The sequence below is a fragment of the Fukomys damarensis genome, unplaced genomic scaffold, assembly GCF_012274545.1.
Source record: "Fukomys damarensis isolate Sample0158 unplaced genomic scaffold, DMR_v1.0_HiC HiC_scaffold_17, whole genome shotgun sequence".
NCBI classification, from domain to species: domain Eukaryota; kingdom Metazoa; phylum Chordata; class Mammalia; order Rodentia; family Bathyergidae; genus Fukomys; species Fukomys damarensis.
In genome coordinates, this window is record NW_022900929.1 from 34915570 (window position 1) to 34940140 (window position 24571).

General features: G+C 42.3%; 1 protein-coding gene across 6 annotated transcripts in view; it reads right to left on the reverse strand.

Moving 5' to 3' along the window:
* The window catches only part of Nusap1 (nucleolar and spindle associated protein 1), a 61939-nt gene that overhangs the window by 888 nt on the left and 36480 nt on the right, over positions 1-24571 (reverse strand). For 2 of the 6 annotated variants that reach the window (XM_010624722.3, XM_010624716.3), the window contains 9 exons: positions 22033-22101; positions 13193-13312; positions 11779-11938; positions 9042-9140; positions 7604-7701; positions 5352-5539; positions 3804-3964; positions 2163-2279; positions 981-1089 (listed from right to left, as the gene is read on the reverse strand). In XM_010624722.3, the coding sequence (XP_010623024.1) occupies positions 981-1089; positions 2163-2279; positions 3804-3964; positions 5352-5539; positions 7604-7701; positions 9042-9140; positions 11779-11938; positions 13193-13312; positions 22033-22041 (1061 nt within the window). In that variant the 5' untranslated portion in view covers positions 22042-22101. The remainder of the gene's footprint in view (positions 1-980; positions 1090-2162; positions 2280-3803; positions 3965-5351; positions 5540-7603; positions 7702-9041; positions 9141-11778; positions 11939-13192; positions 13313-22032; positions 22102-24571) is intronic. The other 4 variants (XM_010624717.2, XM_033765007.1, XM_010624720.3 and 1 more) reach the window with 4 other exon arrangements.

Genomic DNA, 24571 nt, shown 5'->3' on the forward strand with positions numbered 1-24571 from the left:
GGAACAGTTCTATGGGCTCTGTGCTCTACCTGTGGGGTTCTAGCATCTGCTGCTCACTGATCTAAGCTAAGCATTCAAACATCACCCAAGGGACTAGAATTAGAAGGCACCTCGGTAACTGAGCTGGGATTTAGCTCAGTGGCACAACTGGGCCTACCTTGCAAGCACAAGGTCCTGAATTCGAGCTCCGGGACCAGAAAAAATTCTGTGCTTTAAAAATGTATTTTAAGTGAGAAGCCTCTGCTATTAGATGCAAAGGTCAAGTTCACAATCACGTAGTGTGGGGAGAGTGCTGGAACTATTGCCACTGGGTTTTTTTGGAGTGGATTATGCCAAAAGGAAAAAGTCCAAGACCACATACCTATCTTAAAGACAAATATTATTGGTAAAGGCCTTTGTAAAGGCTGGACGTAGGCCCAGAGCCATGTGATAGGCATCAGGACCATGTCAGGACTGCTTTAAGCAGGGAGGCCCAGTGTGAATTCTGGCTTCAGCTTGTTTTCCTGCTGAAAGAAGCCTCCAAGCACCACCCTGGCATCCCACCACCACCACCACCAAGCAGGACCTCCACACTCTGCAAACCTGGCTTCCTTGGCAGCAAAGAATTTACACATCGACTTGCATGCCAAGGTGCCCGGGTTTTGGGCACTGGTGTCCCATGCAAAACTGGCACTCTGAATCTGCCTCATCCCAGTCGCCCATAGGACCTCACAAACAGTAATCTTGTCACAGCAAGACAAATGGACTGAGACATTCCACTTCTAACCTCCTGAAACCCAACTGCCACTAAGATGTGCCCTTTAGCAGTGAGTCCATACATTGTCTTTAAAATAGAAAAATTGTGGGGTTGGGGATTTAGCTCAGTGGTGCTGCCACCTGCCTTGGAAGTACAAGGACCAGAGATAGATCCCCAGTACCCCCCCCCAAAAAAAAATGAATTGAAAAATGATAACAATAGATGAGGATGAGGATGTCTATACCTGGTCTGGAGAGGAGGTTGCTTGTAAGTTTTCTTACGGAAATTCATTCGGCTCACATGTTCATTCAGAGAATTATTTTCTTTAGATTGCCCCCATGGTTTCAGCTTGCCTTGGGTAGGACAAAGAAAAAGACAGTTTTAATATTCTTTTACTTATATTTCCAACTTTATAAGGTTCTTCTGTGGGTACCTGCCAGTGCATTCTGCCACTGTTTTAATTTCACACTGTAAAAGATAAAACGTTTTTAATTGGTCCATACGTCATTAACCACTCTAATAACCCTTACACAATTAGCTGGGTCAGATAATAAATAATAGAAACACAGACTGTTAAAGGATTCACACCAGATAAGGTCCTGGGGTAAGAGATAATTAGTAAGCAAACAAGCCCAAAGGCCATAAGTAACTACAAAAAGGACTACAAAGAAGGCTAGGGCCTGCCTCATCTGCCTCACAAGGGCAAGGTCCCTAAAAAAAAAAAAAAAAAAAAAAAAAAAAAAAAAAAAAAAGGAATACACAGGGAAGTTACTATATGTTACTATATAGCGTGAATCCCAGATCCCAGGCCATGGGGCGTGGAGGAGACACTCTTGCGAGTTATGATTAGAATCACACAGTTTCTCAACTCTGCTGTGCTGCACATACTCAAAAGCAGTTGAAGTAAGAGGCAGAGAGGGACCGTGGTTAGCCGAGGAGTAGTCAGGAGGACCAGGGAGACGGGAGGGCTGCGTTAAAAGAGGTCTACTGTGCAACATGGTGGTTACTCCAGTACACACTTCAGGTGTTCTCATTTTAAACGAACACCTGAGACGAAGAAAACAAAAGGATGGACTCAAACAGGTATTCAAAGGCCTGTGTCTCAGTCCCATTATTAACACAAGCCGCAAGGTGGGACCCTAGCATGGGCTAAAGTTTCTTCATTTGGGCTGAAGTTTTTTATGTTTTTGTAGTGACGTTCTTCAGAAGTTATATTTTCAGTTAATAAAAGCTTACATGAACCAGTCATTTAGCACTTGTTCAAAGGAAACTGTTTACAAGTGGCTCCATGGGGAAGTAGGGGCAGAGGACAGCTCTGGGTATTCAGGTGTGGCTTCTTCTGAGTCCCTGGAATTTTTTGATATTTTCAGAGACAGATTTAATCTGAGGTCTCTTACATCCCTGTAGCTCAAAGCACCCCACATACCTCTGTGTGGCTCATAGTTGAGGGGACGAGACAAACTTGCTTTAAGGTCAAATACTGGTTTCTTATTGGAGACAGGAGTCTGCATTGTCATGGTTGTCAGTTTGAGCGGAGTAATAACTGAAAACAAAAAAAAAATCTCAAAACACTGAAGGACTTAGGAAAAAGGATCTGCTATAGTAGTTTTTAATCAAAGTGTCACTTCTAAATCTTAAAAATCTAGTCTGGATACCTCAGTCCATCCCCAGTGTGACTAGAATTGGGGCAGGCCCCTGGGGGTGAGTGGGTCTTGGATGGTATTAGTACTTTCCACAGGGTCTCTGCCTGCTCGCGCTTTCTGCCGCCTGAAGATACAAATCAGGAGTCCTAGGGCTGGAAGGGGCCTCCGCCAGACCAGACCATGCCAGTGCCCTGATCTAGACTCTGGGTCTGAGAAGGAAGCTTCAGCTGTTCAGAAGCCACTCAAGGCTTTGACAGTGTTTTAGCAGCCTGGTCAGGCTAGGACCATCTATAAGAATGGGCTAAAGAAGATGTAGGATTAAGGGGAAGGGTTGAAAATCAAAGGAGGAAAAAAACTGAGAACAGCTAACCAATAGATTTCCCCTTAGCAGCTCCAAAATCATCTGACAGCCATGACATTTCCTAGGGTCAATGGGCATGGAGAACTCTGTTTAAAGAGATAGTGGATTATGCTTCAGCCTATTTTCCTTAAAATAGATGCCCTTTAAAATTCTGTTAATCATCCTATTACCATTAACTCAAACTGATATAAACACCTTAATGCATAAGGATGAGTGTCCTATGAGTGTCCTAGCTTTGGCTGTTTTTAATAAAGGCTATTCTCACTGAAGGATGTAAATTTCTATAGGGTACTGTGGTGCACACCTGTGATCCCAGCAATTAGGTAGCTGAGGCAGGAGGATCATAAGTTTGAAGACCCCCCCTCAGCAACATGGTGAGATCCTGTCTCAAAAAAAAAAAGGCTGGGTATACTGTAGGTCAGTAAAAAGGTCCTGAGTTCAAACCTCAGTATCAAGAAACAAAGTGAGGGCCGGGGATTTAGCTCAGCAGTTTGGTGGCCTGCCTTGTAAACACAAGGACCCAAGTTCAATCCCCAGTACCGAAAAAAGAAAAAAGAAAAAAAAAAGAAGAAATAAAGTGAATTTTTGTACCATAAAGTTAAAAATGTACAAGTTTTTTTCATGTTACTTTTCACTGAACTACGTTACCAGACCTTTAAAAATTATTTTTAATTTTTATTTAGAAAAATATTTTACTTTTATTGGTACAGCTGGCCTCAAACTTGTGATCCTTCTATCTCAGCCTCCCAAGTAGCTGGGATTACAGGTATGTACCTCACCCCAGCTACAAAATTTTTGCTTTTGATTTTTTTTTTTAAATTCAAACACCTTAGTTTATTTTATTTGTTTTGTTTTGTTTTTTTGAGACAGGGTCTTACTATGTAGTTGAGACTGTCCCGGAACTCACTATGTAGCCCAGGCTGGTCTGGAACTCCTGCCTCAGCCTCCTGAGTGCTTGGATTACAGGGGTGCACCACCACGCCTGACCTGCTTTTGATTTTATATACATGGAGAGGCTTTAAAGAAAGACAATTTCAGGAAGTTTAAAGATGAAGCATATTACCAGCAGCAGCAGAATTTCCCTTGGTGGTCTTTAATGTTGGTGTCCCGAACACAACTTGGCCTTTTGGAGTGTTCCCGGACATAGTCACATGTGGAGACTTTCTGGCTGGAGTCTTGGTCAGTGAACGCTTATGCTCATTATCTTTAGTAGCAGCTGAAAACCTAAACAGGACAGTGGAATTCAAGCTGTCAGTTCTTATGTGAAGTTTACAAATGAAAGCATGTCCTGGAACATCTCCAGGCAGAAAACACGTTTTTAAGAGGCTGATGGGAAGACAAATTAAATTGTGCCACTTTTTATTATTCATTACTTGAAAAACATACATTTAGAATCTTCTGGTGTCTCCACTGTGGCCACTGACCTGAAAGGCACTGTGAGGGATACAGCTGTAAGCTTCGAGTGAAAGTTCAGAAGCTGATCCAGAAGCCACCCCCAACAGACACTGTGACACCAGGTCCAAGGGACAGGAGGCTGCTGTGCCAGGAGAGTGATGATAGCATCTTCCTAGAACACTGTAATGTCACCCTTTCGAGCATTCTGTAAACTGGCCCAGACTCCTCACGGCAAATCGCCATGAGTGTATCTCAGTGATTGGGAAGTGCTTTATAATTGATAGCACATCTGTCAACAGTCAGCAGGCAGTGACTTGTCTCCGTGGTTAATACACTAATGTTGACTCTTCAACAGGCAGATTCAGTAGTGACATATGTAAGTACAGATGTATAAATTTATTGTTGGTAGTGTCAATAGAGTGGAACTTCTGGACTTATAACTAAGGGTTGATTGCTGGGCATTTAGCTCAGTGGCACCACTCCTGGCTCACAAGTGCAAGGTCCAGAGTTTGATCCCTGGTACCAGAAAAAATTAAAACGGAGCTGATGGTGACCCTGAGTCCATACTCTCAGATTCCTACCCAGGGCTCCACAACAGCATTGAGACAATCGTATGCATTAGGAGAGGTGCTGTGAGGTCCAGGCTTTTACACATGGCTATGAAGTAAGGCTTAGACCTTTGACCACCATTCTTAAGTCATATTAAATGAAATTAGGACCACAAATTATAGATGCCTCATATTGCATGCTAATTCAATAAATAGAATTCAAAACTTCAAGGAAAAAGGGCTGGAGATTTTATAGGTCAGTGGTTCTGCCACCTACTTCACAAGCATAAGGTAGCAAGTTCAACCCCCAGTAGCAAAAAAAAAAAAAAAATCCCTTCAAGGAAAAAATCAGTTAACATAAAATGAAGATTAACCAACAATATCTCTTTTTTTTGGTACCAGCAGTTGAACTCAGGACCTTGTGCTTGCAAGGCAGGCACCAGAACCACTGAGCTAAATCCCCAGTCCAATATCTTATATTTTATCCTTATCAAATATGTGCCTAGGAAAGTTGGGTCAAACGAGAAAACTGAAGCCAAATGTAAAGAAAGATTAGCACTTAAATCAAAACTGCTGATCTTTCTATAGCCGATTTTCCCCCTTTTTACTAAATCAAGTACACCTGAAATCACTTCCACATTTTTTTTTTTTGGACGTGATCTCCTCACCTGACATTCATTTTCGTCACTGAGAGCCCGGAGCGCTTGACAGATCCTTTCAGACTCACATCACTCTGCCCGGCATGGCCTTGGGCCTGTCCTTGTGAGCGCAGCTGGCTGGCGGGAGTGCAAGTTGCAGAGCGCCTTGCTCCTGGAGGTATAGGTGTCATTACCCCTCGCTGACTGCCAGGCTGCTTCTGAAGGGAAACAGAAAAAGCTTGGCCTCTTACATGGTACTGTGTCCTTCCCAAAGTTTGGAAGAAGCTCCCATTCATTGCTTTCCGCCCGCTTGGAATTGGACCTGCATCCCTTCCTCCCCTCCTTGCCCTGTACTGCCTGTCTGACCACTGCGCAGTTACCTCTGCTGGGTTGCTGTGGTGGCTGTGCATGGGGTAGTGTGTGCCACAGACCCAAGTATCTTCTAACTAGAAAGAATGTGGCCAAATGGCCCCTTGTAGCTGTAGTCGTGGGACCTCTGAGGGTGTGATGTGATACACAATTTTAAAATATTAACTTAAAGAACCTACTACGGATTGAGCATGCAGAATCTACAAATGATTCTGCCTACTCCCTTGCCCCACCCACTCCTGTGCAATAGCATTTTAAAGTTCTTAAAAATACTTCCCTCCCCATAAAAAACGAGAGGGGCCAGGCGTGGTGGCACACACCTGCAATCCCAGCACTCGGGAGGCTGAAGCAGGAGAACTGCTGTGAGTTTGAGACCAGCCTGGGCTACATAGTGAGTTCCAGGTCAGTCTCAACTACACAGTGAGACCCTGGCTCAAACAAACAAAATGAGAGGGAAAGAAATGCTCACATTGACACAGCTGTGAAGGGCTGCACTTAGCTTATCATTTTTAGATACTGTCAAGGCCAAAGAATAAATGAGGGCCAGGTGTGGTGGTCACACCTGTGATCCCAGCACTTGAGAGACTGAGGCAGAAGGATCACCGCAATTTCAAGGCTGGCGTGGGCTACATAGTGTGACCCTGTCTCAAAAAACCCTGTCGCTACAGGTAAGTATCGCAGATATGTGCTAATGAAAATTTTTTGTGATTTAAGCAGTTGTACTGGTCTTACCTTTACCTGGAAAATTAAGTCCTCCCTATCACATAATAAGGAACACTTGACTGTCCATCAAGGACTTAACAAATCCACTTCCTGGTACTCAGGCACCTATGCAGGAAGAGTGGCTGTGCTTTTGACCCTCTTGTGCCAGTATTTGACCCTGGATGTAACGATACTTAGCCCTTCTTAATACGTCAGACACCCTAACTATGGACACACTGAATACCTTTGGGTTCCCCTCCCCATCCATGCTGTTAAATTAGTGATGAAGGCACAGAGACATTGAACAGCATGGCTTGGCTTTGTTGCTGTCAGCAAGTTGATGGTATCTTTAAGTAACAGTGATTGATTTTATAAATACTGTTGAGTTGAAAAGAACATTTGTTCTTTTAATTAAGCTTCTCACCAAAAAAAGCTTATATGCTGTACTTTAAAAGCAACCACGCTATCAATCTGGCCTCCCAACTCACAACTCAGCTGGCCTCAAACTGGCAGATCCTCCTGCCTTAGCTTCTCAAGTGCTGGAATTACAATTGTGTCCCACGATACCCAGCTTCTATGCCACTTTTGAATGGATTTCATAGTGTTTCCTGTTATATTTAAATACCACAAACTGCCTTAAATGCTTTTTTGACAAATAAGGTATTCTATATTATTAAAGTCCAAACCAAACGTTTCTCAGCGCTCTATTGGGTACCCTCTTAACCCCAGATGCCAGTACATCAACTTCCTAGGACGCATCAACCCACTACTGGAACTCAACCTCCAGGCTGCCTGCATCCCCTCCGCTTACAGGAGAGGGTGCTGAGCCCAGCAGGGCCTTGCCCACAGACCCTAGGGAGGCATTACCACAGATGCCCTTCAGGAGCCACTGTGAATCACCCCACAGTCCCCTAGTGATGGACAGGAAGGACGACAACTCCTGCCATACTCAGTCCCTCCTTGATGCATCATGGGCACAATGTCAGCAAAAAGAGAACTTGTGGCCACTTGGAATTGCCTTCTTGTGGCGAGGGTACTTCATTTCATCCTGAGAGTTTTAACAATTTCAAGCTACAGATGTTAAATCCAAACCAAACGATCCCTCGGGGAGAATCACACACAGCTGGCTGTACTAACTGGGGTATTCCATGGCTTCAAAATTAATACCAAATGACTTAGCCCCACTAAGAACATGAATTTTATCTGCGTACCTTCACTTCATGAGATGAGTGGTGTTTCTTTCTTCTCTTAATATATTCATCAATGGACTCCATTTCCTTAAAATGAGCCTCGTGGAGCTTTTTAAAGTCTAGAATATTTCCCCAAAATTTGAAAATTAAGACAAAATCCAGTCAGTCACCTTCCTGAATTTTTCTGTTCACATTTTTTCATCCCTGACATTCAACTTTATTTTTAAATTTTATTTACTTATTTTTGGGTTTTTGTTTTGTTTTGTTTTTTGAGAAAAGAGTCTTGCTGGGTAGTTCATGCTGGCCCTGAACTCACTATGTAGCACAAGCTAGCCTCAAAACTTGCAGCAATCTTCCTGCCTCAGCTTCCTGAGTGCTGGGATTATAGGCATGTGCCACCATGGCCTGACATTCAACTTTACTATCTAGTTCCTAAAACTTTAATTTCAAAGCAGATAGTTTTTAGACATTCGTGGCAAAGGTATTTATCCTGTAGATTGTTAAACATTCACCATTTCCCCAGTGTCCATTTCCCTGTCAGCTTGGTTTAGTCTGAAGAAGACTAAGAGATTGTCCTGTCCTACTGACCAGTTAATAGCTTTCATTTAATCATCACAAATTTGATGGGGGGTAGTGCTGGGGATTGAAGCCAAGGCTCTTATATGCTAAGCACATATTTCTATGACTAAGACACAACCCCTAGTTCCTCAAATTTGGTACTTTATAATACTTACAACAAACTCGGGTCCTTGCACTTGTGAGGCAGGCGGCAGAACCTTTGAGTTAAATCCCCAGCCCTGTCTCATCTTTTAAATGATTTAAAAGTGTGGAAAGTTAGCTCAAGAGATATAAGACTAACCAAGGTGGGTGGGGAGGAGTTTGCTGACCACTACTTTATGCTATTTATATAAACATTTCTAATATATGATAAGTATTCTAACAACTAAAAATACACAGGGCCCGAGTTCGATCCCCAGTACCAAAAAAATACATACACACACACACACACCCCCACACACAAGTCAACACTGAATGTACCATGCATTGTTCCACCTTTATACAAGCAATAAAACTTACATATACAAAAATTGAGTCCTTTAGATTCATTAGAAACTTAGTACATGGTGGGCACTGTCTGTGTCAAATACTTTGTAGACATTTACACATCAGATATTTGCTGACAGCCTGGTACCTGCTATTGGCTGTGCTAGGTAATGTGACAGAAAAGAGACTCTCAATCTGCTTATCAACCTGATGAAATAGGTAGTACAGTCATTTACACTGAGGAAGCTAGAGTATTGAGAATAAGTTGCCTAAGATCTCAAAGCTCAAAACAGAGCAGTAGAAGGTAAGCCTTGGTTCTAGCCTGAGCTTTCTGCTGCTACCCTCCATGGACTTTCCCACACTAGTCTGAAGTGGGCCAGCCACGACCTCGTGTTTTTTTGTGTGTAAGACTTACTTGGAGTAGTGGCTGCGGTTCTTTTCCTATTCCCAAGTTTGCAAATCCCTTCTGTATACTGAAAATTTCTTTTTGAAGGTTCCTTTGAATCTTCATTATCTAAAGCCAAAGATACAGAACTAATGAATATTTTTCCATTAAGGTTTTTTTGTTTTGAGGCATGGTCTTGCTATATAGTTTAGGTTGGTCTTTAACTCTCAGCAATCCTCCTGCCTCAGCCTCCTGAGGGGTGGGATTGCAGGTGTGTGCCCCCATACCCAGCTCATTAAGCTTTGTTGACTTGAATAATGAAAATATTTTTTTTAATTCTCATTAAGAAATTTTTTGGAAATTGGAAATGGTGGTACACCTGAAATCTTAGCACTCTAGGAGGCTAAAACAGGAAGATTTTAAGTTTGAGCCCAGGCTGGACAACATGGTGACTTGAGGAGGTCTTGTTATCAAAAAAAAACAAACAAAAAAAAAAACAGGTTTGGGCCGGGGATTTATTTTAGCTCAGTGGTTCAGTGGGCTGCCTTGCAAGCGCAAGGACCTGAGTTCAATCCCCAGTACAAAAAAATTTAAATTTAAATTTAAAAAACAGGTTGGAGGGCCAGGGATTTGGCTCAGTGTTTCCACTGCCTGCTTTGCAAGCACAAGGGCCTGAGTTAGAACCCTGGTACCACAAAAGAAGCAAACAAACAAAAAACCAGGTTGGAGATGTAGCTCAGTTTGAGGGCCCTGGGTTCAATGCCTAATACACCTTTATCTGAATATACACACAAAAAAAGAAAAAATTAAAAAGCTTAGTTATGGGGTTTACTGTGAAATAAATACCAATGAAACGTTCTATACTCTCTACATTTATGTAAGAAAACTCTTGTTTAAGAAAACACATTTAGCTGAGCCCAGTGGTGCACACCTGTAATTCCAATAACTCAAGAAGATGAAATAGTAGAATTTCAAATTCAAGGCCAGTCAGGGGAATTTAGCAAGAGTCTGTCTCAAAATAAAACTTAAAAAGTGCTGTTGGGGATTTAGCTCCGTGGTGCTGTGCCTGCCTTATAAGCACAAGGTCCTGAGTTCCACCCCCAAAACAAAACAAAACAAATTCTACAAGCTGGGTGCTATTGCTATGGCATAGCACAATGGTAGAGTATTTACCCAGCATGTGTGAGACCATGGGTTCAATCCCCAGTCTGGGCATAAAGACAGACAATCATGAGGAAAGGGGCACATACACACATCAAAGAGTTCAGGAAAAATACCCCTATACACCATACAGTACACACACACATTAATAGACTAGAGAAAAGGATAAGGCAAAGCCTTATTTGGAAAACCAGGCTATCTGGATAAGATATACATACACAGGAACTCTTGGTAATCTTGCAACTTTTTTCTTGCTCTGAAATTAATAAAAAGTTCATTTCTTCTCCAAGAAATTATATGGTTTAATTTAATCTTCCAAACTACCTGTGTCTCAAGGGATGAACCTGACTGACCGGCCCACCCTTTTATCCAAGGAAGAGAAATTAAGTCCTAGAGATCTTCACTGCCAACTGTCATATTGCATCTTGCTTTAAATCACACTTTAAAAATGGGTCTATGCCAGGCATGGTGCTGCACACCTGGAATCCCAGCACTCTTGACAGGCTGAGGCAGGAGGTTTGCAAGTTCAAGCACAGCCTGGGCAACTTAGTTACTTAATGAGACCCTGTCTCAAAATTAAAAAATAAAAAAGAGCTGGGGAATGGGTAGGGGAAGGGTAATAAGGGAAAAGAAAAAAATGTGAGATAGTGAAAAGATGGAAATAAAGTGTTTGCAGATGGGGAGCGGGGGTGAAGGGAGGGCAGGAACAAGGGAAAAAAATGAGAATCAAGACTTGTCACGTAGAGGTACAAGATCCCAACAATGGATGTAACTGTACTGTATCCCTAAAATGTACCAATAAACTCAATTAAAGCTGAAAAAAGCTGGGGATGTAGCTCAGTGTCAAGGCCCTGGGTTCAATCCCCTGTATCACACACACACATACACACACACACACTCATTGAGACACATGAATCAAAATGACCAGGAGGGGTGGGGGTTAAACTAGGATGGGGGAATAGCAGAGAGGTAGACAGACCCATAAATGTGTGGCTAGCCCTGGGTTCCATCCCTAGATTTCACAAACAACTTCTCCCACTAAAAAAAAAAAAAGAAAAAAGAAAAGAAAAGAAAAAATAACTCAGCAGAGTCCCATCCTCTGCAATTGGCCAGAGGGCTAATGAGACAAAAATGAAGGCTCTCCTGTCATCAAGGAAGGATTAATGTCCCTGTGGTTTCCAGCCACCACTCTTTTTTTTTTTTTTTTTTTTTTTTTTTTTTTTGGTACCAGGGATCCAACTCAGGACCTTCTGCTTGCAAAGCAGACAGCAGAACCACTGACTAAATCCCTGGCCCTGCTGACACTCTTTCTGTCTTCCCCTTTTGTTTTGTACCAGGAATCAAACTCAGGTCCTTGTGCTTTCAAGGCAGGCAGCGGAACCATGGAGCTAAGTCCCCAGCCCCTGTCTTCCCTTTTTCTGATACAGCGCCTCCCTATGTAGTCCAGGCTGATCTTGAAGGTAACATGATGACAAAGGCAGAGATCGGAGTGGTGCGCTGCAGGCCAAGGACCGCCAGGTAGCAACAGCCCTAGCAGGCAGAAGAGGCAGGAAAGGCACCAGGGGCTTGCTGCCACCTTGGCTGAGACTTTAAAGTCTTGACATACCATTTATTTCATTCTTTCCTGAGGAAACTGCATGCTCCTCGCCATGGCTCTTGTCTGGTAGAGGAGGAATTTTTCCAGTAGTTCTGAGATCCCAGTTTTCCTGCCCTTCTTGATTCTGCAATTTGGTGAGATGACTTAGGCTTACTTCAGAATGATCCTGCTAAATTAAATAAAGGAAATAAATAATGTAATAAAAAATATGAAGTAATCACTTCCTTCTAAAGACAGGTAACAAAACGAGGAGGAAGAAAAAAAAATAAGAGTAAGACTTCAGAGTAGTGGCTTTCATTCTCAGCCTCACCTAGTGTCATGAGAATGTGAATTTGGGAAAAAAACATGCTCAGGATCATTGGAACAAATGGAAAGCTTCCTTCTCTTACCTCTGATACAAGACCTAGGTAGTCTGCTGACCAAAGGATAAGAGGTGACAAAGTAAGACATTAGGACTATGCCTGGTAAAAGTTACACGTGCATGAGACTGCCCAAAATGAAGTGCAGAAGCCCAGTCACATTACCACACCAATGAAAGACTAAGGACTGGCCCAGGCCAAAAAGGAGAACTTTTTTTATTTATTTTTTTTTCTTTTGGTTTTTTGAGACAGGGTCTATGTAGTTCAGACTGCCGTGGAACTCACTATGTAACCCAGGCTGGTCTTGAACTCACAGTGATCCTTCTGCCTCAGCTTCCTGAGTGCTGAGATCACAGTCGTGCACCACCATGGCCAACAAGAACTTTTTATTTTTGAGACAAGATTTGGCTATGCAGTTTAGACTGGCCTGAAAATTGCAGCAATCTTCCTGCCTCATCCTCCTGAGTTTTGAGATTACAGGTGTGTATCACTATGCCAAGCAGAAACAGAATTTTAATTTTTGTTTTGTACTGGGGATCAAACCTGGTCCCTTGAGCTTGCAAGGCAGGCACCAGAACCACTGAGCTAAATCTCCAGCCCAGAAACAGAACTTTAAAACCACTCTTTTGTAAATGAGGAAAGGATCTAGAGGTGGAGGGAGGGGAATGCAAGGGAAATAAAAAGAATCAAGATATGTTGAGTACATTATGTATCTACTCCCTACAATGAATGTAAACATTATGTACCACAAATATGTACTGATAAAAAAATTTTAAAACCACATTCTGTGTTGGTTGTTCTCTCTTTATTTACTTACCGATGTTTAGTGAACATACACATTCACTCAACAAGTATTTAATTTACACTGAATACTTAGTGTTTCCCCAGTACCCAGGCCCAGACAGAGTAACCAGGCACAACATGTCTGTTCCTTCTGGATATTGTAGCACACAGTACTCTTCCAAAACCCAGCGTCACAGTGAGACCAACAAGCGAAGCCAGCTGAGAAGGTGCCAGTTCTGTCCCAGATGGTAGCTTTTGTTCAGAGTGCCAGTCCCATTTACCTGGAAGGCAGGGCTCCCCTGGGCTGTCTGGCACCGCCGCCTTGTTTTGGTGATATGGTCCTCACTGTTAATCTGTACCTCAGTCTCGTCACAGGACAGTGTAAGACCTCGACTTTCATCCTAAAGAGAGACATAAATGCACCATGTCCTACACAGAGTTATGATGCTCAGAAAGAACCAGAATTTAAACAGGATGAAAATCATGTTACAAGCTGGCCATGGCAGAATGGCCAACAAACCCCGCACTCGGGAAGGCTGAGGCAGGAGGATTGCAAAGTCAAGCATAGCCTGTTCAATTTAGTATATTAGTGTAACCCTATGTCAAAATAAAAAATAAAAATCCCAAACAGACCTGTTTATATAAGAAGTCACTGATAACAGCTGCCCTTAGTGAGGAAGGCAGTGCTCATTATTCAACACACAATGCTAATTAGCTATGTTTTTTTATATTCTTGGTGAGAAGAAAGCTTGGCCATTCTCTCACACGAAAAGAAAATCTGACAGACGAAAGATTTAAATGTAAAACTAGAGAAGAGCCACGCCTGCTCCCGACCCAGCCGCCATCGCTCAAGCACCAGGAAGGCGCCCCTGAACCTCCATAAGCGCCCCCTACACTCTCAGACCTCCTGACTGTGCCAGTCTTTGGACCCACTCTGCAGAGGCAGAGGTGGTCATCAGGGGTATTTTTCTGAGTTCCCAACTTTGAACATCTTTAAAGAAAGGGCGTGGGAAACCTGTAATAGAACGTTGTGGAGTTCAACCATTCAGAAGGTTGGGGAACTCAATCTGGTCCTTGCAGCCTGAGGTCAGTCAGCATCATGGGGGTCAGCCATCAGCTAACTGAGATCAGGGGTCTTGCATCCTCGCTCTGTCTGAGCCATTAAATGGTAAATACACTATATTGAAATTTTGTTCACTGTAGACATGTTCTGGACTGCTTCTTGATTTCAATTTAATTCAAATGATTTAAGGGTAATAGACTAGTGACTACCACAGGTGGTCAGTGTCCAAGTTGTGCTTGATCTTAATGTGGTGCTGATTGTATCAGTTGGGGTAAAGCATTGCGGTTGATTTGATGAGCTGTCTTCTCTGATTTTATGAAGATGAGAATGTCTGTGGGTCATTAGAGACACAGAAGCTAGGGCGCAACTATATCAGGAAGATTTGGGTGATAATCCAGAGATTAAACCAAGGACTGTCCGACAACAAAAATAAAAATGAGAAAACACTTAAGCAAGACACAAGGACAGACTTCCAGTTTACCAATGGCAAACAGTAGGGAAAATAAGGATGAAAAGGCTGATAGTGAACCACCAGGACACCCTGAACTCAAAGCACAGGAAGTAACAAAACAGATCAATCAGGCTCTAGAAAAATTCAAAACAGAAATAATTTCCCAGATAACCACAGAGATAGTGAGCAAAATGGAAGTCGTGATTCGAGACTCTAGAGCAGAAACTGACAAAAAAATAGATGAGCTCAGGACCATGATAGAAGCCATGAAGGCCCAGCATAAGAAAGAAATGGAAAAAATAAACGCCCAACATAGGAAAGAAATGGAATCCATAAAACAGATTCAAACAGATATCCAGGAGATTAAACACTCTATTGAAAGTTTACGCAACAGAATAAAAGAATGCGAAGATAGACTCTCAGATATAGAAGATAAGATTGCAGCCAGTGACCGTGAAAAGAGAGGTCTCTTAAAAACAGTAAGGGATCACAAGAAATCGATCCAACAACTCCTAGATGATGCAAAGAAGAATAACATAAGACTGATAGGAATACATGAAGTAGCAGGAGAAAATACAAATGACTTTAAAAAGCTGTTTGCAGAATTAATGACAGAAAACTTCCCAAACAGAGGGGAAGAATTTGACATTCAGATAACTGAGGCAATATAGGACCCCAACTAGCTACAAGCAAAAAAAATCTACACCTAGACATATAATAATAAAGATCCCAGAAACCCAACAGAAGAACAAAATACTACAAGCGGTAAGAGAAAAGAAATAAATCACATACAAAGGAAAGCCCATCAGAATCACAGCAGACTTTTCAACACAAACCCTTGGGGCAAGGAGAGCCTGGAATGAGATATTTCAAGTACTAAAAGAAAACAACCTCCAACCTAGACTGATGTATCCAGCAAAGCTCTCTTTCAAAATGGATGGGGAAATAAGACACTTCCATGACAAAGAACACCTGAGAAACTACACAAATACCAAACCAGCACTACAAGGAATTCTAAACAAGATCCTAGAACAAGACAATGAAGGCAACAACACCATGAGGCCCAACGGAGCAAATCAAATAGGCAAGGCAAGAAATTAAAAGGAGAAGGTCCCCCAGTAAAAAGAGTCAACAAAAGGCCAATAACATGTCAATAATAAGTCAGTACATATCAGTTATAAGCAGCAATGCCAATGGCCTCAACTCACCAATCAAGAGAAATAGACTGGCAAAATGGAATAAGAAGCAAAATCCAATAATATGTTGTATACAAGAAACACACCTAGTGCAAAAAGAAGCCCATAGCCTGAAAGTGAAAAGATAGAAAACAATTCTCCATGTGACAGCAGCCCAGAAAAAAACAGGGGTAGCTATCTTATTTGCAGACAAAGTAAATTTCAAACCAAAACTGAATCTAGTACTATTGATGTAGGACAGTACTGTATCATACCTCAATGAATGTAAAATATCTAGTACCTGCTTTATGATACATAGTAGGGACCGTGCTTTATCAGAGCTACATTTAATGATATTACTCTAGAATGTTCTCTTTCCAGATGATGATTAAGATGCTAATAAAAAAAGAAATGGTCCCAGGTACCACAACAGCAACAGAACTTTGCTGTTTTCTGGATATTTTTCTTTTCTTTGGGTTTTTTTTTTTGTTGTTGTTGTTTTGTTTTTAATGGAATGTGCTGAATTTCTATAATTTTGTTCAGATGACTGCAGAACCTGGAAAAGCTGTTGCTGCTATCGATGTATAACATACTATTATTAGTCTTTTTATATAAATATAAATATGTACGTATGTATACACACATATATATTGAATTTTGGGAAACTTTAACGGTGCTGCCAACTTTGGAAAAAGTCATCCCAATTTACTGTGTTGAGTTGGCATAGTACAGAAATGGGCAGCCATACTGGTCTAGAAATGTTAATTTATTTTTATTATTTTTATTTTTTTTCCATGTGTATAGGGGTAACACATCATACTAAATATGTAAGGTCATATCTACGTGGGTTTGATTACAGAAACTAATAAAATATTCTCTAAATAATGAAAAAAAGAATAAGACTATAAGAGCAAGAAGCAATTTAAATATGTTCGAGGACCATTTTCATCTCCAGAATTAAGGATTATTTTAATGTTACATCATTGCCTTTTCTCTCTTACTTTCCTTTTTAGTTTTATTTTAGGATTCCCTATTTTTAATGTTCATACAGAGATTTCTTTAACTGAAATACCGAATAGTTTCTTTGGTGCAAAAAACTATTAATAGTACACAGGATCCTAATGAGATAATTAATAATGTAAAATAGGAAGAAAAGGGCTAAAGGTGTAGGGAAAGTGAGAAGGGTGGGGGAAAGGTAATAAGGGAGAGGAAAAATATATGAGAAACTGAAAAAATGGAAATAAAGTGTTTGTAAATGGGAAGGGGAGGAGGGGGTGAAGGGAGGGCAGGGACAAGGCGAAAAAATGAGAATCAAGACCTATTATGTAAAGGTACAGAATCCCAATGATGAATGAAATTGTATTGTATACCTAGATTGTACCAATAAACTCAATTAAAAAAAATGTAAAACTAGAAAAGCATTAGGAAAAAGTAAAAACGGGCATTATTCTAACTCTGAAGGCCTTCTAAGCATCCTAAAAACCGAAGACTTGATTTTGATATTTGTATTTTTCATAAGTAAACTCTAGTTTTTAAAAGTAAACTCAAGCTGGGCGTAGCAGTGCACGCCTGTGATCCCAGCACTCAGGAGTCTGAGGCAGGAGGATCGCTGTGAGTTCAAGACCAGCCTGGGCTACACAGTGAGCAGGGCAGTCTGAACTACACAGTGAGACCCTGTCAAAAAACAAATAAAAAAAAAAGAAAAACCCAAATAAATTGTATCAAAAAAAAAAAAAAAAAAACCCAAAAACAAAACCTCAAATACATATGCAATGCCCCGGGTTTGATCCCTAACACAAAAATGCAAAACAAACAAAAAACCCTAAATGACCAAACAACCCCAAATGCTAAAGAATAGATTACAGTGAAAAGTATAATAGCTTTGTGTGTGTGTGTGTGTGTGTGTGTGTGTGTGTGTGTGTGTTTACTGGGAATTGAACTCAGGCCCTTGAGCTTGCAAGGCAGGTGGTGGCACCACTGAGCTACATCCCTAGCCCAGTAATTGTTCTTTTTAAGGCTTAGTTCAAATGGCTATTTATATATCATTATGTATTTTTTGTTGGCACATTCATAGACATTCTCCATAGCTCAGTGCCTGTAATGTGCTAAAATTTTTACTACTTCACTCACTATTAGTTAAATAGATTCACAGCTGTGTTTCTTTTTTCATTTTCTGAGACAGGTCTTGCTATGTAGTCTTGACAGGCATTGAATTAGCCATATCGACCAGACTTACAATGATCCTTCTGCCTCAGCCTCCCAAGTGCTGGGGTTTGTGGTGTGTGCCATCACCCTTTTTTATCCCTAGTACTGGGGCCTGACCTCAGGGCCTTCACACTGAGCCACACCCCCATGGCTTTTTATAAAATTTTGAAACAGAGTCTCACTAAATCACTAATTTGCCTCGGTTGAGATCCAGCCATTTAATTTCCTTCCACAGAAATCTTCCAAGACTTCAGAGGGTACTGTGCTCATGGAAGGGGGAGGCTGCTTTCGGTCTTGACATTCAGTCCATCTCATGTGGGCTCCATCCCCTGACAATCTAGTTAGTTGATCTAGGGTTTGGTGAGGTCTATGCATCTTATTTTTTAAAGCTCTTCAAATGATTCTCCCATAAGCCAGATTTTCCCAAAAATAACCAGTTCTTAAATAAATTTTGCATCCAAAAGACACAATAGGGCTTTTACTTTCAGGGGATGTCTTATTTTTTTCATGCGTAATAATCTATACTTATTCATTTACAACAATCTGTATTTATTCATGTACAAAAACCTGCATTTATTCAAAAACAGTCATGTCATCTTCGGGAACATCGTCATAACTCTCCAAACCCCGAATTCAGCCTGAGTTTCTTAGGACTCCATTTCCTGTCAAGCCATTGGCCCTACTCTCTCATGTCCAGCAACACAGCCCTCCTCAAACGAGCACTTCCGATCCATGTAGCCTGCTCCTAGTGCAGTGACAACACAGCCGTCAGTGATTTTATCCCATGAATTCTGCATCCAAGTCATGACCTCCAGTAGGCTGGGCTTCACAGAGTTCCCATAAGAGCAGGTGTTAAGTGAAGAGTTAAGAGACAAGAGTAGCAACAAAAATGATGACATTAAGAATGACGGTCCAGGGGTTGGGGATTTAGCTCAGTGGTTCCACCACCTGTCTCGTAAGCACAAGGACTCGAGTTCAATCCCCGTACCAAAAAAAGACAAACCAAAACCAAACAAAAACAAAGAAGAATGATGGTCCAGCCGGGTGTGGTGGCGCACACCTGTAATCCCAGGACTCAGGAGGCTGAGACAGGAGGATCGCTGTGAGTTCAAGACTGCCCAGGCTACATAGTAAGTGCCAGGTCAGTCTCCACTACACAGTGAGACCCTATATCAATCAAAAAACCGAAAATCAAACAAACAAAAGTGATGGTCCATGGGCCAGGGATTTAGCTCAGTGGTTCTGCCGCCTGCTTCCCAAGCACAAGGTCCTGAGTTTGATCCCCAGTACCAAAAAACAAACAATGATGGTTTTAGGGCTGGGGATTTAGCTCAGCAGTGGCACCACACCTGCTTGGCAAGTGCAAAGTCCTAAGTTTGATCCCCAGTACCAAAGGCGGGGGAAAATGACGGTCCACATAAAAGCAACGAAAAATTGCAGGCATCAAAATTCAGAAAACTGCCTGGTGTGGTTATGCACACATGTAATCCCAGCACTTAGAAGGCTGAGGAAGGAGGACTGATGCAAGTTTGAGGCCAGCCTGTGCTATGTAGTGACTTCAAGGCCAGCCTTGAGCATACAGTGAAGCCTTGTCTCAAAAAAAAAAAAAAAAAAAAAAAATCAGAAAACATTTATTTCACGAGTGCATTAAATATGTGTTACAGCACACAACATATTGAATTATAAAGTCATATTAGACACAGCCACATCCATCCATTATCAAGTTGCATGTGTGTGGTCTGTGCCCCAGCTGGTCACTCAGCAATAATTCTAATCACACCTGCTTGGGCCTTTACCAATATTTAATTATGATTTATGCTATCACTTATTTTAAGTATTAATATTCTTTCTTTATACTTAATTGTATATTATTATTTTATAATTCAATACATCTGTCATAAGTGCATGTACTAAATGCATCCATCTGGCTGACGATCTTAACTGGGGCTTATTTTTGGGAGAGGTTTTATAAGAATCCTGGAAAATCAGGGCTTATTTTCCAGTCAAGTCTGACTTTCGGGGAAATACAGTTGAGAACTACAACACAAAACAAATACATTGTGAGTAAAATAATAAATGTAGAAGGGTTCAGACGGAAGTGAAGTACTGTAGATGTGGGAGGGTCCCATGCAGTGCAAGGCCCAGGAGAAGCCCTGGGAAATGGGTGACTAATGAAGGGCCTGGAGTTAAGGGGCGCAGAGGTAAGGAGACATCATCAAGGACCGCTGAGCTCTTCCAGACAAGGTGGTGGCACACACCTGGAATCCCAGCACTTGGGAGATCGAGGCAGGAGGATCGCTGTGAGTTCAAAGCCAGCCTGGGCTACCTAGCAAGACCCCCATCTCAAAAAAAAAAAAAAAGATTGCATGGGGAACCCAGAAAACAGCTAGGAGATCAACAGATGGAGGATGGGAAGAGGTGAGCAAAATTTCAGAGGAGTGACAATTTTCTCAAGAGTGGAAAGATGCTCTCTGGACCCCACTTTCTAGGGAAAAAAGTAAAAGAACGAACACTTGTTGTGGTAAGAGTCTCCATAATGTTGGGATATATATATATAAGGACACTTTTAAATGACTTCCCATCCTTACCCCACCCCACCTCAGCACAGGTGGCGCATACTAGGACAGGTCCTCCAACACCAATGACACGCTCCCCAGGGGTCGTGCTTTAATCCCACGTACCTCCCTGCGGCGTGTCAGCCTGAGGCCAGCGGGAGCAGTGTGTGCCCTCCGACTCACTTGTCTGAGTCGGGACAGCAGAGGCCCACACAGCCCACATAGGAACATACATCCAGACAGGTTCTAACTGGTGGACGTAAAGCCGGTCTACAGCCAGAGGAGGCCTCTGCGCTCATGTGGCTCCACCCAAACAAAGCTGCGGCCAGGCACTCCCCAGGCAATGATCTGGAGATCCCAAAGGTCACACATATCTGTCCTGGGTAAGATTAATGATGTCTTTTCCATAAATTTGGCCTTGGCTAATTTGTTTTGGTAATCCTAGATTCCCTTAATGCTCTTGACTTACCCAAGAGTGTTCTATATCACGCCACCCATCAAAGATCATTACCAGAGTTATCACTTAGGAATCCCACACCTAACTGAACTTTTATTATTGTCCTGCTCAGAATGGAATAGTTCCAGATGCTGAATTTGAAATAATACATCATTTTAAATTGAATCTAACTATTACTACCCAATGTAAAATCTTTCGCTTGTTTTTTGTAGTGCTGGGGATCTAACCAAGATCTAATACATGCTACCCCTGAACTACATCCCCTACCCCCAAAGTGGAATCTGCAAATCTACAGTCATGAATCTTTAGTCACTGGGGAGGAGGAAGATGTGTAGTAATTTTAATTGATATAGAAATTTTTAAAAACTAGATGTTTTGGCAGGGATGGGAATTGAACTCAGGACTCTGTGAATGCTAGGAGCTCAGCACCAAGAATTAATTTTGAATTTTAGCTTTTTTTTGAGACAGGGTCTCACTCTGTGGTTCAGATTGGCCTCAAACTCGCAGCAACCCTTCTGTCTCAGCCTCCCAAGGGCTGGGATTACAGGTGTGCACCACCATGCCTGGCTCTTGAATTCTAGCTTTGAGCAATGGGGTAGAGGTCAGGGTAGAGTGCTAGGCTAGCATGTGCAAGGCTATGGGTTTGAGCCTCAGCACTGCAAATGTGGAAGATTAATTTATTTAGCAGTACCGGGAATGGAGCCCAAAGCCTTGCATATGTCAGTGCTCTTCCCCAAAGTTCTGAAATGTCTATAACGTAGAATATGGAGCTACAGAGACTGCGAAGGCAGGGCAAAGTCTGACTCTTAGCTCACATTCATATTTATCTTCATTTCCAGATACATAACCAATCTCTCCAATTCCCCAAAGTTCTAAGGGCTTGCAACATTTGCCTCAATTTCAAGCCAGGAATCTTGCCCACGGCTCCATTTGTGTGTCATACTTTATCAAGTTCGTGGTGTGGTTCTCAAGCAGCCACAACAACCCCGATTTGTGATTCAGCAGAGTACATACAATTTCCATTTTGAAAAAGGGAATTTGAATTTTCCGAGATGAAGTAAAGAAATGAGAGTGGGGCCAGGGATTTAGCTCAGTTGGGCCGCCACCTGCCTTGCAAGCACAACGTCCTGAGTTCCATCCCCAGTTCCACAAAAAAATGTTCATTAACCAGACATGGTTATTTTACTATAAGTAATGATAAAAAATATTACTCACCTGATTCATATTTTCTTTTTTTGCTTCCTGTTTAAGGTGGGTTTTCAAAGCCTTTAATAGCTTGTCTGCCTGCAAAAAAAGACCTTATCATAAGCACTAAAAACCAATAATAAGACAGATGCGTTGAATATGTTTTGCTGTTCATGTTTTCATTAAATGTACTCTGCTCAGTGCTCACTTCAGCAGCACATACACTAAAATATACTCTGGTCAGAGGTAGGCATGGTGGCGCAGACCTATAATTCCTGCATTCTGGGAGGATAAGGCAGAAGGATTGCAAGTTTGAGCTTACCTTAGGAAACTTAGCTAGTCTTTATTGAAAAAAAAAATATGCTGGGGAGGTGGGCATGGTAATACATGCCTATAGTCCCAGAACTCTGAAGGCTGAGGCAGGAGGATCACGAGTTTGAGGCCAGCCTGGGCTACACAAGGAGTTCAAGTCCAGCCTGAATTACATAGTGAGATCATGTCTCAAACCATCCCCCCAGAGTGGGCAGGAGAGAAGAGATGAGAGAAGAGAGAGAGAGAGAGAGAGAGAGAGAGAGAGAGAGAGAGAGAGAGAGAGAGACACGGGTGGGGAAGGGAGAGCTGGGAAAATGGGCAGGCTGATCATGCCAGCCTGCTTTATACTGGCTCACAGAGTATGAATCTTACCCGTAGGGCACCCCTAGGGCAAAGTTGGCAGCAGGGCAGGAGATGACCAAATGGGGATCACTCAGGATGATCACTCTGGCCAAAGTGCAGGATGAGGGCCAGGGATTTAGCTCAGTGGTTCTGCCACCTGCCTTGAAAGCTCAAGGTCCCAAGTTTAATCCCCAGTACCAAAAAAGAAAAAAAAAAAAAAAAAGTGCAGGATGTTTGTGATGGGGCTAAAAATAAAGATAGGGACATAGGGAGAAAGCTGTTTAGGAAACCAGAAGTGACTGGGGCCTGAACTAGAGCAGGGCTAAACCAGTAGGGATAGATGTAAAACCCTCTTAGGAAGTAAAATCAATGCAAACATGGGAACTAAAGAATAGGAAAATTCTGTAGCTGGGTATAGTGGTTCATGCCTGTAATCTCAGCTTTTCAGGAGGCTGAGGCAGGAAGACTGAAGTTTGAGGCTAGCCTAGGCAATTCAGCAAGATCTTGTCTCAAAATAAAATTAGGAAATGAGTGGCAGGGATTTCTCTCAGTATTAAAGAGTGCTTGCCTAGCACACACAGGACTGAATTCAATCCCCAGCACTACACAAACATACACACACACCCACGCACACATACAAACAGGGAAACTTTGTTGTGCCCAGGTTTCTGGCTTGGGCAGCATATGGGGGGACTGACAAAATGAGGAATATGAAAGGTGAGGCAGGTCTTAAAGGAGGATAGTAATTGGTCCCTGGGGGACAGGGCACTCTCAGCTTTACTTCCCACCCTAGGAGCCCTCCCGCATCTTCTCTGGAAGAGGATACTCATCTGACTGGTTACATTTTCAAGTGCTTTTGTTTGTTTGTTTTTTCAGACAGGGTCTCACTGTGTAGTTGAGACTGACCTGGAGCTCACTATGTAATGCAGGTTGGTCTTGAACTCACAGCGATCCTCCTGCCTCAGCCTCCTGAGTGCTGCAGCAAAAGCAATTGGGGGGGGGGGATTTGGTATTGAACTTGGGCCCTTGCGCCTTTGAGGAAAGCTGCTGCGGAACCACTGAGCTAAATCCCTAGCCCTTCATTTTCATGTGCTTTTAAAGGCCAAATGTATTGGCTGGGTTCTCTTTCTCACCCTTTTTCATGAAGCCATGCAGTCCAGGGCTAGTGACTTCCTTTTCTAAGGTGGCCTGCCCACAGGCTTCTCAAATGGTATAAGAAGAATCTCAGACCATGTATCACTGGTCATGTGCTCAGCAGAGAATGGCAGAGACCTTGAAATTTGACTTGGGCTTTGTGGTAGAGCAGAGGTGTTGCTTAGGGTGTGGGCAGCAACCTCTACCCCATTTTTACCAGAATGTTCTGTATCAAAATATCAGGCACTATCCCGGCTAGAAATAAAGTAATTGTGCTTATTCCCTATTTGTTCCTTGAACCTCTCATGCAGTCTTCTCTGGGAAGGGGTTAACTGGCAAGGCAGAATTGAGGCATTCTTCTTTCTGACTCTAAACTCTTCCTTTCTCCCCCCACCCAGTTTTCTTTCTCATCCTCCCTCTTCTCTTTTTCCTTTCCTTCCTTCCTTTCCCTTTTCTTTCAGTACCTTTTTTTGAGACAGGGTCACACTATGTAAGCTTAGGCTGGCCATGACCTTTCCATGATCCTTCCGCCTCAGCCTCCCAAATGCTAGGATTGCAGGTGTGTAGCAAGACACCCAGAGTCTCTTCAATAGCATTTATTCTGCTGGTCACTACTGTAGCTACTAGAGAGACTGGTAAATACAGTAGACAAGGTTTCTTCCTTCCAGCATATTCTAGCAGAGGACAGATGGGCAAATAGCCTATTAACTTAGTAAGCTAGACATAAACACTAAGCTATCAGGTACTATGAAGCAAAACTCCAACCAGCGGGGGGGGGGGG